Source organism: Vitis riparia, chromosome 8, assembly GCF_004353265.1.
Source record: "Vitis riparia cultivar Riparia Gloire de Montpellier isolate 1030 chromosome 8, EGFV_Vit.rip_1.0, whole genome shotgun sequence".
NCBI lineage: Eukaryota > Viridiplantae > Streptophyta > Magnoliopsida > Vitales > Vitaceae > Vitis > Vitis riparia.
The window spans coordinates 319,051-334,423 of record NC_048438.1 but is presented as its reverse complement, the minus strand read 5'-3'; the positions used below and the strand labels follow the sequence as shown (position 1 = coordinate 334,423).

General features: G+C 34.9%; 2 protein-coding genes across 4 annotated transcripts; both read right to left on the bottom strand.

Moving 5' to 3' along the window:
- Positions 1-1,907: 1,907 nt before the first annotated feature.
- LOC117920314 (2,3-bisphosphoglycerate-independent phosphoglycerate mutase) lies at positions 1,908-8,025 on the bottom strand. Its single transcript, XM_034837756.1, has 9 exons — positions 7,787-8,025; positions 6,573-6,700; positions 5,891-6,041; positions 5,590-5,793; positions 4,668-5,092; positions 3,783-3,975; positions 3,602-3,697; positions 2,793-2,948; positions 1,908-2,384 (listed from the first exon to the last, which is right to left on the bottom strand). The coding sequence occupies exons 1-9, from the start codon at positions 7,946-7,948 to the stop codon at positions 2,220-2,222; spliced, it is 1,680 nt and encodes a 559-aa protein (XP_034693647.1). The 5' UTR covers positions 7,949-8,025; the 3' UTR covers positions 1,908-2,219.
- Positions 8,026-10,036: 2,011 nt separating this feature from the next.
- Positions 10,037-14,636, bottom strand: LOC117920354 (pyruvate kinase, cytosolic isozyme-like). 3 transcript variants are annotated; one of them, XM_034837823.1, is made up of 5 exons: positions 14,476-14,636; positions 14,275-14,377; positions 13,847-14,126; positions 11,787-12,248; positions 10,037-11,229 (listed from the first exon to the last, which is right to left on the bottom strand). In XM_034837823.1, exons 3-5 carry the CDS (start codon positions 14,102-14,104, stop codon positions 10,417-10,419), a joined length of 1,533 nt encoding a protein of 510 aa, XP_034693714.1. In that variant the 5' UTR covers positions 14,105-14,126; positions 14,275-14,377; positions 14,476-14,636; the 3' UTR covers positions 10,037-10,416. The 3 variants fall into 3 exon arrangements, with proteins under 3 accessions (XP_034693714.1, XP_034693712.1, XP_034693713.1); XM_034837821.1 differs by having other exon boundaries at positions 14,275-14,374; XM_034837822.1 differs by having other exon boundaries at positions 14,275-14,363.
- Positions 14,637-15,373: the final 737 nt, after the last annotated feature.

Here is a 15,373-nt window from a genome sequence, read left to right as displayed (position 1 = left end):
GTTGGATTGGGGCAAGAAGGAGCGCTCTGACTTTATTGCTATAAAGGAATAAAATACAAATACTATAATTTATTTTAATATATTAATTATATAACAAAAAATAAATTTTTAGAAGAATCCCTTATCAAACAATTTTCTAAAATGGGAAAAAACATTTCTAAGTAATAGAAAAACTTTTAGCCTCTCTTAAAATGTTATTGAACTCAATTTAAATTTTTAGGTTATTCATTTTCAATAAGATATCTCTCATTATCCAATGTCTTTATAAACTTTTTATATATTAATTTTATAATTCTATATTAAAAAGTTGAAAATAAATGGCACAATTGGTGTCCATTATTTCATGTCCAATAAGGACTAGTAAGGTCTATGAATAGAGGCCCAACCCATATGCGAAAAAGGGAAAGTTGTGTTTATAGGCTATGATACAGGAAATATATGTTTTGGAAACTCATACAAGTGAAAATATGAGATATGTCTGGTAATAAGAAAAATATTATAGGTTTTATGCACTATTTACTGTTCAAATTTTTATTTCCAAAATTACCCTTTTAAGTCTTCCTGTCAACAAGCAAAAAAAACAATTTTTTTTTGTTTTCCTTGGAAGTTTTGCATGGATTTTCTAGGCAATCAAACGAGGATGAATTGTCTCGGAAATCGAATGGGGGCGGCGGTGGCAAAAGCAAAAAAAAATCTCCATTTGATCCCCAAGAAAATCCATCCCCCATTCGATTTCCGAGAAAATTCATCCTCGTTTGATTTCCGAGAAAATCCATGCAAAACCCCCAAGGAAAACCAAAAAAATTGTTTTTTTTTCTTGTCCCTGCACTTTCTGGATCTATTCTCGCCACCGCACCGCCGCCCCCATTCGATTTTCGAAAAAAATCATCCTCGTTTGATTTCCAAGAAAATCCATGCAAAACCCCCAAGGAAAACAAAAAAAATTGCTTTTTTTTTTTTTTGCTCCCTGTGCTTTCTGGATCTGTTCTAGGGGTCTCCATCCCCCATTCGATTTCCAGGAAAATTCATCCTCATTTGGTTTCCAAGAAAATCCATGCAAAACCCCCAAGGAAAACCGTCGTTGCACCGCCGCCCCCATTCGATTTCCGGGAAAATTCATCCTCATTTGGTTTCCAAGAAAATCCATGCAAATCCCCCAAGGAAAACAAAAAAAAATTACTTTTTTTTTTTGCTCCCTGTGCTTTCTAAATCTATTCTAGGGGTCTCCATCCCCCATTCGATTTCCGGGAAAAGTCATCCTCATTTGGTTTCCAAGAAAATCCATGCAAAACCCCCAAGGAAAACAAAAAAAATTGCTTTTTTTTTTGCTCCCTGTGGTTTCTGGATCTATTCTAGGGGTCCATCCCCCATTCGATTTTCGAAAAAATTCATCCTCGCTCGATTTTCATCCTCGTTCGATTGCCGAGAAAATCCATGCAAAACCCCCAAGGAAAACCATTTTTTTTTTCTTGCCGACAGGAGACCAAAAGGGTAATTTCAAAAATAAAAATTTGAATAGTAAATAATGCATGAAACCTATAATATTTTCCTTATTATCAGGCATATCTCATATATATTTTTCACTTATATGGGTTTCCAAAATCATATATTTCCCATATCATGGCCTATAAACACAACTTTTCCTGCGAAAAATCATATTTAGAGACTCTACCTACAATTGGGGTGTAAAAAAAATATTCAAGTGGAATTAAAAATAAAAACCAATCCAAATTGGATGAAACCAGATGGAACTGATTTGGCTAATGGAATTGGCTTTGGTCACCATTCCAAAAGATTGAAAATTATTTATATACAAAGACACACGTTTCTCGTATTACTGATTTCTTTTGAAAAAACTAGATCTCGATATGTATCATCATAATATAAGTTTAATGACGCAGACTATCACAGAGTAATTAAAATAGGGTTTATGCAATTTGCCTTTGTGTTTCATCTTAGACATAACCCTCCAAAAAAACATAATAATGAACCTTTTTAAAACGAACAAAACTTGTAAAGCGTCGGTCCCCAGACTGGGTAACAATGACACAAACATAAATATGTCCTATGTCAAAAAATACCCTTTCCCCAGTGCAGAAAGGGCACTCCTGATTCAACTTATTTTTTGCCAAAACATAAACACTCTACTTCACATTGCTCTTACACTGCATGCCCGCTTTACCTCCAAAATTTATGATACCATAATCACTAATTTCATTCTAGTTATCAATAACCTCGATCAGGGTTGGCTCATAGTCACTGGGAGCCTCATATCCATGGAGATTCATCACAGTTGCTGCAACATTGGCAAGCCCACCACCAGGAACATCATTGCGGAATCTCACACCAGCCGCCAGTCCAGGACCCCCGATTGCAATAGGAACCTAAGTCAGACCATCCACAACTTTAGAAACTCAGCAATATCAACCCAAAAATACATGTATAAAGGGGGTAAAGTTTGAGTAAAAACTTAAACCAATATCCAAAACACATACTGCTGTTGTCTGCTAAATAACTATAACTATAACCCACACATAAAATAGTAGGTATAACTGGACTATCAATACGAGGACAGTTACTAAAAACATAAAATATCTTCCAGCCATCACCCAGAAAGAAGCAAAATAGATTTAGGCATATACCCCCCCAGCCACAACCATGCTGACACTTGAGCTGAAAATAAACTGCCTAAATCAGTATAATTAACCCACTTTCCAAAAACCAGCAGACAAAGGCTCCAGCTCTCTTTTATTTACTGTGATTGCCATCAAAGAAGAGTTCACAATACTTACAGGTTGAAGAGTGTGAGATGTAAGAATTTGAATTTTGCCAGTCTTGTCCAAGAGAGGCTGACCAGACTTATTCCTCTTCACCATGTCCTCAGCATTTCCATGATCTGCAGTGACAACATATATTCCACCCACTTGCTCTATTGCATCAAGGATAATCTGTAATCATACAGTTTTTATAATCAGCTAATTTTGCTCATTATAAAAATTTAGTAGCACTTTTTCTGTCCATACACCACCAAAACTCTATGTTTCTCTTATCATACCCCACTATTATTAGCATTACTCTCTTGCTAAGAAGGAGATGAATGAAAAAAAACCCAAATCGCATAGTTATGACAATTCCCAATTCATTAATGATTTTAGAGGGAATTTTCTTTTTTTTTTTTGGTCAAATTGGTTGTGAACCAAACCATCTGTTTCTTTTTTAGTTCAATTCTTCTGTTGATTTAAACCCATTGTGAGCCAGAAAAATAACATGGCGAACGAGTTATCTCCTACCAAAGCAGAAAAATAAGCTAGTTATCTCCTACCAAATCCTAAAAAAGATTAAACCAGTCATCTAAAAGCATGACGGGGGAGAGGGCCCTGTTTAGTAAATTAGTTGCAGCAAAACACTAGATTTTACAAAAGTTTCAACAATCAAATGTTAGCATCTTTCTGCAGTATTTATTAAAACTGATTAAAAGAAAAGTTCAAATTATCATATGCTGACATGAAATGTCTATTAAGTGAGTTTGACAACTTACCAATCTGGAAATGTATGCAATTTATGCCTGAAAAAGAACATATAGAAAAGTAAAGCACCATACCTTGACAGCTTCATCAGCAGCCTTGCAAGCTACAATTGTAGCCTCAATATCACCAGTGTGCCCCACCATGTCACCATTTGGTAGGTTAACACGAACCTAAACAAAGATGTGAAACAAATCAAATATTTGTTCACCTTGAACCATGTTGTCTCAAGTACCCTATGCCAAGTCCACTAATTACCTGGTGGAATTTGCGGCTGAGGATAGCATCCCTTGCCTTTTCAGCAATCTCCACTGCCTTCATCTTTGGTTTGACATTAAATGTAATTCCAGAATCACTGGGAATTTCTACATATTCCTCCATACTTGGATCAAAATACCCTGAGCGATTTCCATTCCAGAAAAAGGTAACATGACCAAATTTGACAGTCTCACTGTTAAAGAAAGAAAAAGAGAGTTAGACAGCAGAGAATGGTATTAAAAACTGGTGAATTGAAGAAAAAGAACCTATCACTAACCATGAAATAAACCCTCGACAGAGGAGAATGGTATTAAAGAACCAGTTAATTGAGAAAGAGAAAAGAATCCCACACTGTAAGTTCCTTTGTTCTAATCCCCAACTCTAGACACATACTTGGGTGTGATCATTTCTTGACCAGAAAAAAGAAAAAATTAATTCATCGAAATGCAAACCAATGTATAATGAAGGATGGAATATCCTTCACAGAAAACAAAAATCTGAAAAAAAACATAAGAGAGGCCTGAGGCAAAGACAAAAAACAGCAACACAAGATAGGACAAAAAAAAAAAAGCCTTTTGAGGCAGTATTAATGCAGTTGTTTAATTAGATTCATCAAATAGTGTTCAGAGTATAAGCAAGGCTCTAAGTCAGACCTGAACATTCAAGAGGCCAACTAAATATACGAACTGACTAGTTTGTCACCATCTCAATAAGCATGGTCAAATGACAGATCAACTTGTAGAATTACTCCATGGTTCAAATAAATTAGCAAATATAATAGATAATGAGTGTTGATGAAAAAGAAAACAAATAGTTAACGTCAACAAATAATAATAATTAATTTTAGTTCTTGATGATAAGACAATTCATTATCTGCCACCTTACCTGCAAGCAAAAGTACGAACACCATTGTGCACTAAATATTCACCAGATGTTCTCTCTATCTCTGGAGGAGAAACAAGGTAATGATTGGGAAGCTTCAACTCGCCATCATATTGAAGCATTCCAGCATAATGGATTTTAGGAAATCGAACTCGGTCAAATTTATCAAAGTCCTCATATTCAAGCGACTTAGCAATCATAACCATACGATCTGCTCGGAAGTTAAATGTAACAACAGCATCTCCATCCACTATTGGGCCCACAGGCTTCCCATTCTCATCAACAATAACAAAAGGAGGTATGTACTGGTCACTGGCCTTGGTGTCCTCCCTCAGAGTCTTGACAGCTTCCACAGCAGACCTAAACTTGTGAGGGGCTTCACCAAGAACTTGGGCATCCCATCCACGTTTTACAACTTCCCAATCATTCTGCAAGAGAACCAAACAATTTTTTTAATTCACAGTCTAGATAATTGCATTGATGGAACCACAGCTTTGCAGGAAAAACACGAGTTGGCAACCATCACAATAACAGAAACAAGAACAAGATAGCATGCACAAATAACAAGAATAATGATATCGACAAGAGCAATAGTCACAGTATATTTGACAGATTTGTTCCAAATTCCAACCATTTCAGGCATGCAGCACAGTACCATTCACCAATCCTAATATAATGCAATGATAATTCAATTGTATAGAACCAAAAGAACAATTGTGATAATAAAAGTACTGCTACACCACGTGTGAGAATCACCACTCAATAAATCCTCAAAAAAGTTCCAGTCGATCATTAACCACATCAAAGCACATACCCATGTTATGCTAAATACAATCATCATATCCTCCTGAAAATTTCTTATCTGTGGTCCATGGAATTATCAGTTATGGTAAGTTTTGAAAACATTAACATGTCAAGATCATACCTCATAACGATCCATCGTCACATACATACGACCTCCACCAGATGCAATCTGTGCATCGACACCTTTCTCCCGTAATTTTGCAAGATCATTCTCAAGTGTTTCTACAAACCCAACACTGGAACCATCCAAAACATCACGCCCATCAGTAAGGATATGGACACGGATTCTTTTTGCACCATTCTCACTAGCTCCTTTTAAAAGTAACTGCCAAGAGAAAAAGCCAAAGAGGATTATGATCTCCCCTGGGAAATACAAAACTATATCCAATCACAAGGTAATAGAATTCAACAACAAAACATACTTGCAACTGATCAATACGGGAGTGGACACCGCCATCACTCAACAACCCAATGAGGTGCAATGTGCCAGTTTCAAAACACTCCTTGATATACTTAAAACCTTCTCCCTCATAGATCTTCCCAGAGTCCAGAGCAAAATCAACAAGCTTTGCACTACATTCAGAAAGTAAATAAACTTCATAATGGATAACTCACTTAATATGCCACAGAAAATACAATTGGCAAGAAAAAGAACAATTGCATTCAAAAGAAAAAATAACAGCCAGTGTTCGTTTTCCATAATTGAAGGTTAGGGTGTGTTTGTTTTAAATTATTGGGTTTCCTAGAATGGGTTGGTTTGAAACACGGTTTAATAAACTCATCCCTAGCAACTTCAAAGTAAAAGGTTGAAGAAATTCATGTCCAAGCATCAAAGTTGAGTTGTTTTAAAACATCAAAAGTACTGTTTACAAATTTCATGAAGAAAAGAAAATCTGAGAACATCACCTTTACCGCCACTAAGAATGGTCACAGGCAGCAGCAGTTCAATAGAATAAAATTGCGTAGATCATGAGTCTATTAATAATTATAATATCTCAAATTTTTCAAAAAGGAATCAAACTTGTGAAGGGACATCCTGGGTGTATAAAGGTTATAATATGTAAAAATTTCATAAAAGAAATAAAATCGGGAAGAGAAATTCACCCTTGAGCAAATATGCGTCCAGCACCAAGAGCATTATGGCCAACTTCACTGTTGCCCATGTCATCCTCAGTTGGAAGCCCTACTGCACTCCCATGAGCCTTAACCAATCTCCATTTCTCAGGGGCACCCTGTGAAGGAAAATAAAAAACAATTGACAGACATTATTGAGCCTTCAATAATGAGGTAAGTGAGGCAGGCACCAAGCATAATAATCCTTTAATGCATGAAATGACTTCTGCAAGAACATGAACTGGAAAGCTGAGTTGACCAGGAAGCATTAACACATCACTTCATTAAAAGGGATTGACAAAAGCATACAATCAAACGGCCTTTGGTATGCATTTTCCTTCCAATTTTTTATACAAATCCAATATATTTAGGCTATCTTTGGTTCTCAGAGAGTTTAAGGGAAAGAAAATAGAAAGAAAAATTGTAATGAAAGAAAAACCAAAATTAGCTAACCTTCATGTAAGGAAAAGGGGGAGGAAAAGTAGAAGAAAAGAAATAGATTTAAAATCAATAAAAAAAAAATTATATGTTACTTCAAACTCATTTCACTTGTTGAAATGGCATAAATTTCTAAATAATTTTAATTATTTCTTTCATATTTCCATAGTAAAACCAGATATGAGAAAATTATTTTATTCGGCATTTTCTTTTCATTAATACTTTCCCAAAACCTAAGAAAAACATTAGGCTTAGTATTCTTTTTTCCTTTGCCTAGTACTTTCTAGAAGCAGCAATTTGTAATGATCAATATGGACAAATACCATTGTCAGCTGTTTCATCTCCAATTTAAACTTTGAGACTTTAAAGGCCGAAAAGTGGCCATATGATCCAAAATAAAAACCTACCTGTGAGATAAAAAGGCCAAAAGTGGCCATACGATCCAAAATACAATTCCCTCATCTGCATGGTTTCGGTTTATTTCAATTACAGACATCCCCCAATAAATTGTTTGCATTAACATCAGATGAATCTAACATATTATTAACACAAATTTAACCACCCATGCAATTCCGCTAATCCAAGCATCCGTACTTTAACATGAACCAGAGAATCTAAAAATACTATTAACAGATCTTGCGTGAGAAACCAGCTAACAAGCAACCGAATAACAAAAAGCATTCAGATCCGCGAAACCCTAGGAGACAAAAACAAATTGGTGAAAAAATAAACAATAAACAAGGAAATCGGATGAAGAAGGAAGAGACCTTCTTGAGGGAATCCATGGTGGGAGTGTCGGCGACGTGGATGCAGTTGTACTGATCGGGATTGGCCTCGCCCCATCCGTCGAGCACTACCATGCCCAAGATCTTCCCTTTCGGGAGCTTCGGGTGATCCGCCAGTTTCCATGAGAACCCTGAACTGCCCATATCTCTCTCTCTGATTTTCTTCTGAGATGAATGACTCGACCGAGATCAGATATTATGAAGGTTGGGGGATAAATATATATATTAGGAACAAGATTTGACTCTGTGGGCGAACTGGCGAAAGGTTAAGCGAACAAAACTAGATGCTTCTACCACCCAACCCCAACCCCACTTTATTATTATTTTACTACCCAATTTTAATTACTATTAATTTTATTTTATTTTTATTAATAATAGGCCTCTTTCCAGATAGTACTACTGTTTTTATTTTTAATTAGAAATTATAAATTTCTATGTAAACCTAAAACATATTAATTTACCTTATATTTAAAAAAAAAATATTAAATTAAGGTAGCAAAATTCTTTTATATTTCAATTTTTTTAACAATTCTTAAAATTATTACTTTTTTTAATGGAAAGCTTTACAAATTTTTGTATTTTTATAAAATTCATTATTATTTTAAAATAGAAAGTGTATCAAACATGTACTATACTATATATGTTTAATAATTATAACTTTGTTATTTTTTATTTTTAAAAAATAAAAACATGTTTTGTAATTACGTAGCAAAATGTATAATTTTTTTTTTTTTTTTTTTTTGCTGTTTAATTAAGGCAATGATGACCACAAGTATTCCTTTTTTAACTTAAATTTTGGTCAAAAAAATTTAAGCAAAAAAAAATTATGTTTTTTTTTTCTTTTATTCAACGTTTAATTTTAAAAACTCCAAGTCACCTTATGTGATGTTTGCATTTATTTTTTATTTTTAAAAGTAAAAAAAATATTACAAAATCTTATAAAAAGATATATTAAGATAGTGTTTATTTTTTATTGAATAAAAAAAATTAAATATTTTAATTTTTTTCTATTCAATTAATAATAATATATTGATAACAGTTGGTATAATTAAATACAACCAAAAAATAAAATACAACCAAAGTTTTTTATAATATTTTCAAAATTGTTTTATTAAGCACTGTTGACTTAAGATTTTAACTCTTTAACAACCTCCGCATGATTCATGGCATCAGAATACCATACTCAAAAGTGGGAGATGTATGTATTTTTTATTTTAATTTAAAAATATACACACTTCTCACCGCCTTGCTAATTTGCTATTAGGTTAGGTCAAAAGCGCATGCTGAGGCTCGTGACAGTGCACGTGATTTTTTTATAAAAAGCGTGCTATGTTTGGATACCAATAAACCACCAATACTAACGAGGAATATTCTCGGATATGCCTTTCTTGTTCGCCACTCTGCTCACTCATTACTTGTAACCAAACGGCGCCGATGCTTTTGATTAGGTGCACCAAACCAGTCTGCAATCAGTGTGCGCCTCCAAACCATCTAACCGTTGAACGGCTATTGTAAACCGCTAGCAGTTCAGCACAGCAAACATAACCTGCAGTCAAGGTTGACCACATAGCATTTTACCTAATTTTTTCTGACTTACTGTTACTGGATGTTTACCTCAAATCCAGAAAATAATTCAGTCAGTAGAAAATAGAAATGAAAAAATAAAGTCATATTTGATAAGTATTTTTTAAAATAGTGTTTAAAAAATAGTTTTTAAGAACGGTTTTGTCCTATAATAGTTTTTAAAATAAAAGTCTGTCTATGAACTTAAAATTATTTTTAACTTATTTTTAATATTTTTAAATATGTTTTAAAAATAACTTTTATATTTTTATTTTTAATCATTATATATGTTTACGTAATTATTCTTTAAAACAACTAAAAAAAATTCTCTAAAAACACCATATTTTTTATTTTCTGATAATAGAAAATAAAAAACAATTTCGATTATTAAACGTATTTTTCAAATTTTTTGTTCTAAAAAATAAAAAATTATTCTTGAAAACAGTCGTACCTAAGTAACTTCATCATTCTTTATTTATAATTATAATTATAAGACTATGTTAAACAAAATAGAATGCAAATGAAAAATAGGAAGAAGGAAAATGAAAAGGGATTAAAATTATTTAAAATTTCATATATTTTCATAAAGTGTTCGCCCCTTTTGTTCCAACATTCCCGTTTCAAAAGTACAATAATAATCAAAGTAAATATGATCTCTATCAACAAAGCTAATGCTAAAACAGATAAATTTTACTCAAAACAGGAAGTAAATATAACTTCATCACAACACTCTGGTTTTGTGAATGAGTTGTAACAGGGGTAACTGGTTCTTATTTTATCTCTAAAGCCCTACATTAGGCCAAGGATTACCAGTGGAGAACCTGAAATAATCCTCTTAACACAGCTATATTCCATTCCATTGGCCCAAGGATTACCAATGGAGCATGAAACACAACCTCAAATTACCCTGCAACATAGCTCAATACCACAATGAAAACTAGCTGAGTACGTATGACTAAGAAACCAAAAACAAGATAGCTTCAACTTGGTCCCAATGCCCTTCCGAATCCATCAGGCCACCACTCGTGGTATTCCCTAGCGTTTGTTCGTCATTTCACTATGCAGATCTTGATAACAGAGGCAACCCCAATGCGGTGAAGTACCACAACTGCATCTCCAGGCTTGCAGAGCCCCTTCCCTGTTGCCGACTTCAGGGCAGCTTCCAGGATCACCTCCGTGGATTCCGCGTCTGTCGCCTTTGCAGACCCTTCTGCCAGTATCGGGATTAAGCCCCTGTATATCAGGCTATGCCTTGCTGGGGCCTCATCGCTGCAGGTCCAGTCGAAGGAATCTGTTGTTAAGAGTGGGACGACCACTGAGAGGATGGGCACGGCTGGCCTGTACTTGGCCACCAACTTGGCTGTGGTCCCACCACGCGTCATCACGACAATCAGTTTTGCTTTGGCCTTGTTGGCGGTTCCAACAGCTGATGATGCAAGGCTCTCCAATGGGCTCATTGGAAGTGGGGTTGACCGAATCATCTCCTTGAAGATAGCTGCATAGTCCAGTGAGGATTCTGCCTCGATACAGATTCGGGCCATGATCTTCACAGCAATCTCTGGATAGGCTCCTGCTGCACTCTCTCCACTCAGCATCACACAGTCAGTCCCATCAAGAACTGCATTAGCTACATCCGTTGCTTCAGCACGGGTTGGACGGGGAGACTTGATCATGGATTCAAGCATCTGAGTAGCAGTGACCACAGGCTTTCCTACAAGATTGCACTTGTATATCATCATTTTTTGTGCCAGGAAGATCTTCTCCACTGGGATCTCCATTCCAAGATCACCACGGGCAACCATAAATGAATCGGTCTCACGCAGTATTTCATCAAAGTTGATAACACCCTCCTGGTTCTCCACCTTCAGGAATTACAGCCACAGAAAGGAAGATGCCATGAGGCTATGACATATTTATCAAAGAAACATGTAAGCAAATTGCACAACCAACCATGAAATAAGCTGAGTGTGCATGGGGCTCATTCTCACATACACTCATCTACAAGCAACCCATGAAATAAGCTGCCATTTAAGCCAAAAGTTATTTCTTTCAGAAGTAGAAGAAAGCCTTTTTTTTTTTTTAATTTCCTTGCCATGCTGCTACTTTTCCTAAAATGGCAATCGTTCTTGGGAATTGAAAAGGCAAGTTTTATGGATTAACCGTCCAAACTTACACTCAAAAAACAAAATAAACAACTCAAAGAATGATCCTAATCATTGGATTGAAGGACCTCCCTTGAGGCAAGAGGCAAAGATAAATTTCATTAGGTAATTGACTGTTTTTATAGCTCATGTAAATGATAAATTCCCCCCGACTCTCATGAATGTAATGTGAAAAAGGAACATTTTTGCACATGCATTAGAGAAAAAATTTCCACTAATTATTTTGTAAACAACAGAACAATGGAAGATTCATGTACCTTTGACATTAACTGTATACGCTTGGCATGAGACCCGAGCACCTTTCGGACATTAACAAGATCTGAGCCCTTGCGTACAAATGAAAGGGCAATCATGTCAATATTGTTGGGAACACCCCATCCCAGAATGTCTTCCTTGTCCTTCTCTGTTAGTGTGGGAAGATCCACCACCACACCAGGAAGATTGACATTCTTTCTCTCACCTAGAGTTGCAGTGTTCTCGCAACGGCATCTTACCGTTCCAGCACCCAGATCACAAGACAAGACAGTGAGAGTGATGGTGCCATCTGCACACAGGATGGTGTTTCCAGGCTTCAAGTCCACAGGCAGTTTTTTGTAGCTCATGGAGATCATCTTCTCATCCCCCTTGATGTTGTAATCAGTAGTAATGGTGATTTCCTCACCTTCCTTAAGTTGGATAGGCTTTGCATCCTTTAGAAAACCAGTTCGAATCTCAGGTCCCTGCAGCAACAAAGTGAAATAAAATGCTTGTCAGCATTGTTTTAATACATAATCAGAAAGCAGGACTTAAAGCTAACAGTTGCAAAGGTACATTTCTCAATTGAGATAAGCAAGATCTTGAGATTTCTCATTGAGGTATCAAGAACTTTATGTTCTTTATTTTTCAAGGTTGACTTCAAATATCAAGTAAAATTAAGGACCAAAAAAAAAATCAAAATCAAACATATCAACGAGAAATCAACTTCATATAGCAGCAAGCAGATCTGCCATTCAGTTTCTCCCAATCAGCTTCTTTTCTCTCACATCGAATCAAGAAAAATGCTAACAGCAGCTTCAATAACATTGGGCATCCCTAGATCTCAACATATCACTCCTATTTAGTGATCTCTTTTTTTCATAATAGATAAGAACTGCTACTATTTATTTATCTTCTTCACTTCATGGTCTCACAGTTGTTCACAGCCTACTGCAATGTCTAACAATATTCACCCAAGTGAAGATAAGAACGATAGTCTCAAATCCCTTAGCAACATAATGTGCTATTGAACAGATTGTATTAGACATCTTATGCTAAAATAAGTTGTATTTATATAAGTATACATTGTATGCTATTTTGATGTTCTATTATATTGTATTCCATTGATGAATAGTTTGTATATGGTCAAAAATGTTACAATTTTTTCAACTTATACTAACCCCTTCACATTCCCTGAGCACCAAACCTGACATTTCTTCATACTTCACCAACACACCTTCTCCACAAACCATCCCACTCCATATATATACATGTCAGTCTCTCCATCACATAATGCTACAGCCATTTTTCTACTCTTCTAACTCCTAAACTTGATTCTCTTTTCAAGGAGCAAAACATACCCCATCTAAGCAAATGAATTTTTTTGCTTCTCTATCAATCCACCCCACAAAATATCCTTCTGCAACTTTTCCACTCAGGAAATCTGCCTCCTTTAGATAGATACTGCCTCTTCCACTTAGCAAATCCTTTATATATCTTTTCACAACCTCATCGCAAACCGCATCAGAATTATAAGGAGTCCCCAGCAATATACACAGATAGGTAGGACAGATAATCCCCTAACCCCAAATCTTACTCTCATCTTTTGAGATATATATATAGACACACATAAATACATACATATATAAACAACAACAACAAAAGAAATCCGAAACCACTATCTTCCTAATTGATTTGGAACTGAAAAATAGTTCAAGTTAAATCCAAAAAATTAAAATAAAAAATCAAACAAATAAATTAAACAAAACCAATCCTAAAAACATTAAGATTTTATATAGTAAGGCACTTCCAACAGCAAGTCTATCTACAACCCACATCACTAAGATCCAATTTGGATTTCAAAATGAACATTGAATGCTAAATCCATCGACACTAACAAAAAAAAAATCACTCCACGACACATTGAAAGCAAAACACATCAGTTCCATTCATATAAACCTGAGTCACAAACATCCATCGAGGACAGTTCATATAGCTTCTTTCAAAAATTAGTTTAACTGCAAGACAGCATATTTAATTAGAGTTTAACAACAAATACAATTGAGAGGCGCAGAATAGTGACCTTGGTATCAAGCATCACAGCGCAGAGGATCTGAGTGTTCTGCATAGCAATCCTGAGATTGTCCAATGTCTCCTGATGATAGTCATGTGTGCCATGCGAGAAATTGAACCTGGCAACATTCATCCCAGCCCTAAGAAGCTTCTCCAGCATGGGAACAGAGCGAGAAGCAGGCCCCAGAGTGCACACAATCTTCGTCTTGGGAATACGGCCATCATTGGGCAATTCCTTCAAGATCCCCTCTATATCTATGTTTGCCATTCCTGTCGCACGATTCTCTCACCCTCCACTAATCCACCATATAAATGGAATCCAAATCAGCACAAACATAAAGAAATTTTCAAATCAGAAACCTCCAATCGCGCCAAAGAAACATAACAAAGTATAGATCTGAATTGGAAACCAAAGCAGAAAAGAAAAAGAGAACTTACCCTCCACCTGTGTTTGGATGCTGAGAAAATTTAATGAGATGGAAGACTACAAGGGGTAGGCTTATAGTTTTCCGCAGCTCACTTTTCCACTGTTTTCAAACTACTTCAATAGAATCAATACAAATACAAGTACAGATACAAATACAAATACAACATACACATATACATATACATATGAAACACAATAACAGATAAACTCACCTCAGTTGCAAACCCTGTTTGGTTGGTGAGAAAATAGGGGCAAGAGTGCTGGGAATTTTGTCAGAGTACAGGAAGCAAAGAGAGATTGGGGGAGAATGTGATGAAAATCTACCGAGAATCTTGAAAGGAAGAAGGGTTTGGAAAAAGTGTTTGGTAGTCCTTATATTTTCGCTTCACCAACCTCCAGGCTCCAATCTCTATTTGTAATAAAATATTGAAAATAGTTAATACTAAATGGTGGGCAACCTCCTTATTTCCCTATTTCTAATAAAATATTAAAAATAAAGTTGAAGAAAATAGTTAATACTAAACGGTGGGCAACCTTGGAGGCTTCACCTAACTCTTTTTTTTTTTTCTTTCTTTCTAATTGAGGAATTTGAATGTTAAATTACATTATTACCCTTACTTTCGTCACGACAACAGTCAAAAACACAAGTTTCTAGATTTTTTAAATTTATATTTTTGTTATTTAGAAATACTTTTGTCAAATTACATAACTACCCTCATTTGACTTCCCCCAAAAGTCTCTCATGACAATATTTCTAAAAAAAAAAAATTAAAGGAACTGAATAATTTTTTTAACAACACATTTAATTATTTTTACTTGTTTATAGGGTTGTTTTAAAAAATATAATACAAATATAAAAAAATAATTCAAAATAAAAGTTATTTTTAAAAAAATATCTAAAAATATAAAAAATAATTTAAAAACATTTCAAATTTTCAAATAAATTTTTATCCAAACAAATATAACTTATATCTTTTAAAACAGTTTTTAAAAACATTTTCAAAAATAATTTTCATTTGTATTAAAGAATTAAAATTTGTTTGAAACCTCATACAAAACATAATTTTATCAACTTATTCTCTATAAAATTACTATAAATGCAATAGAAAA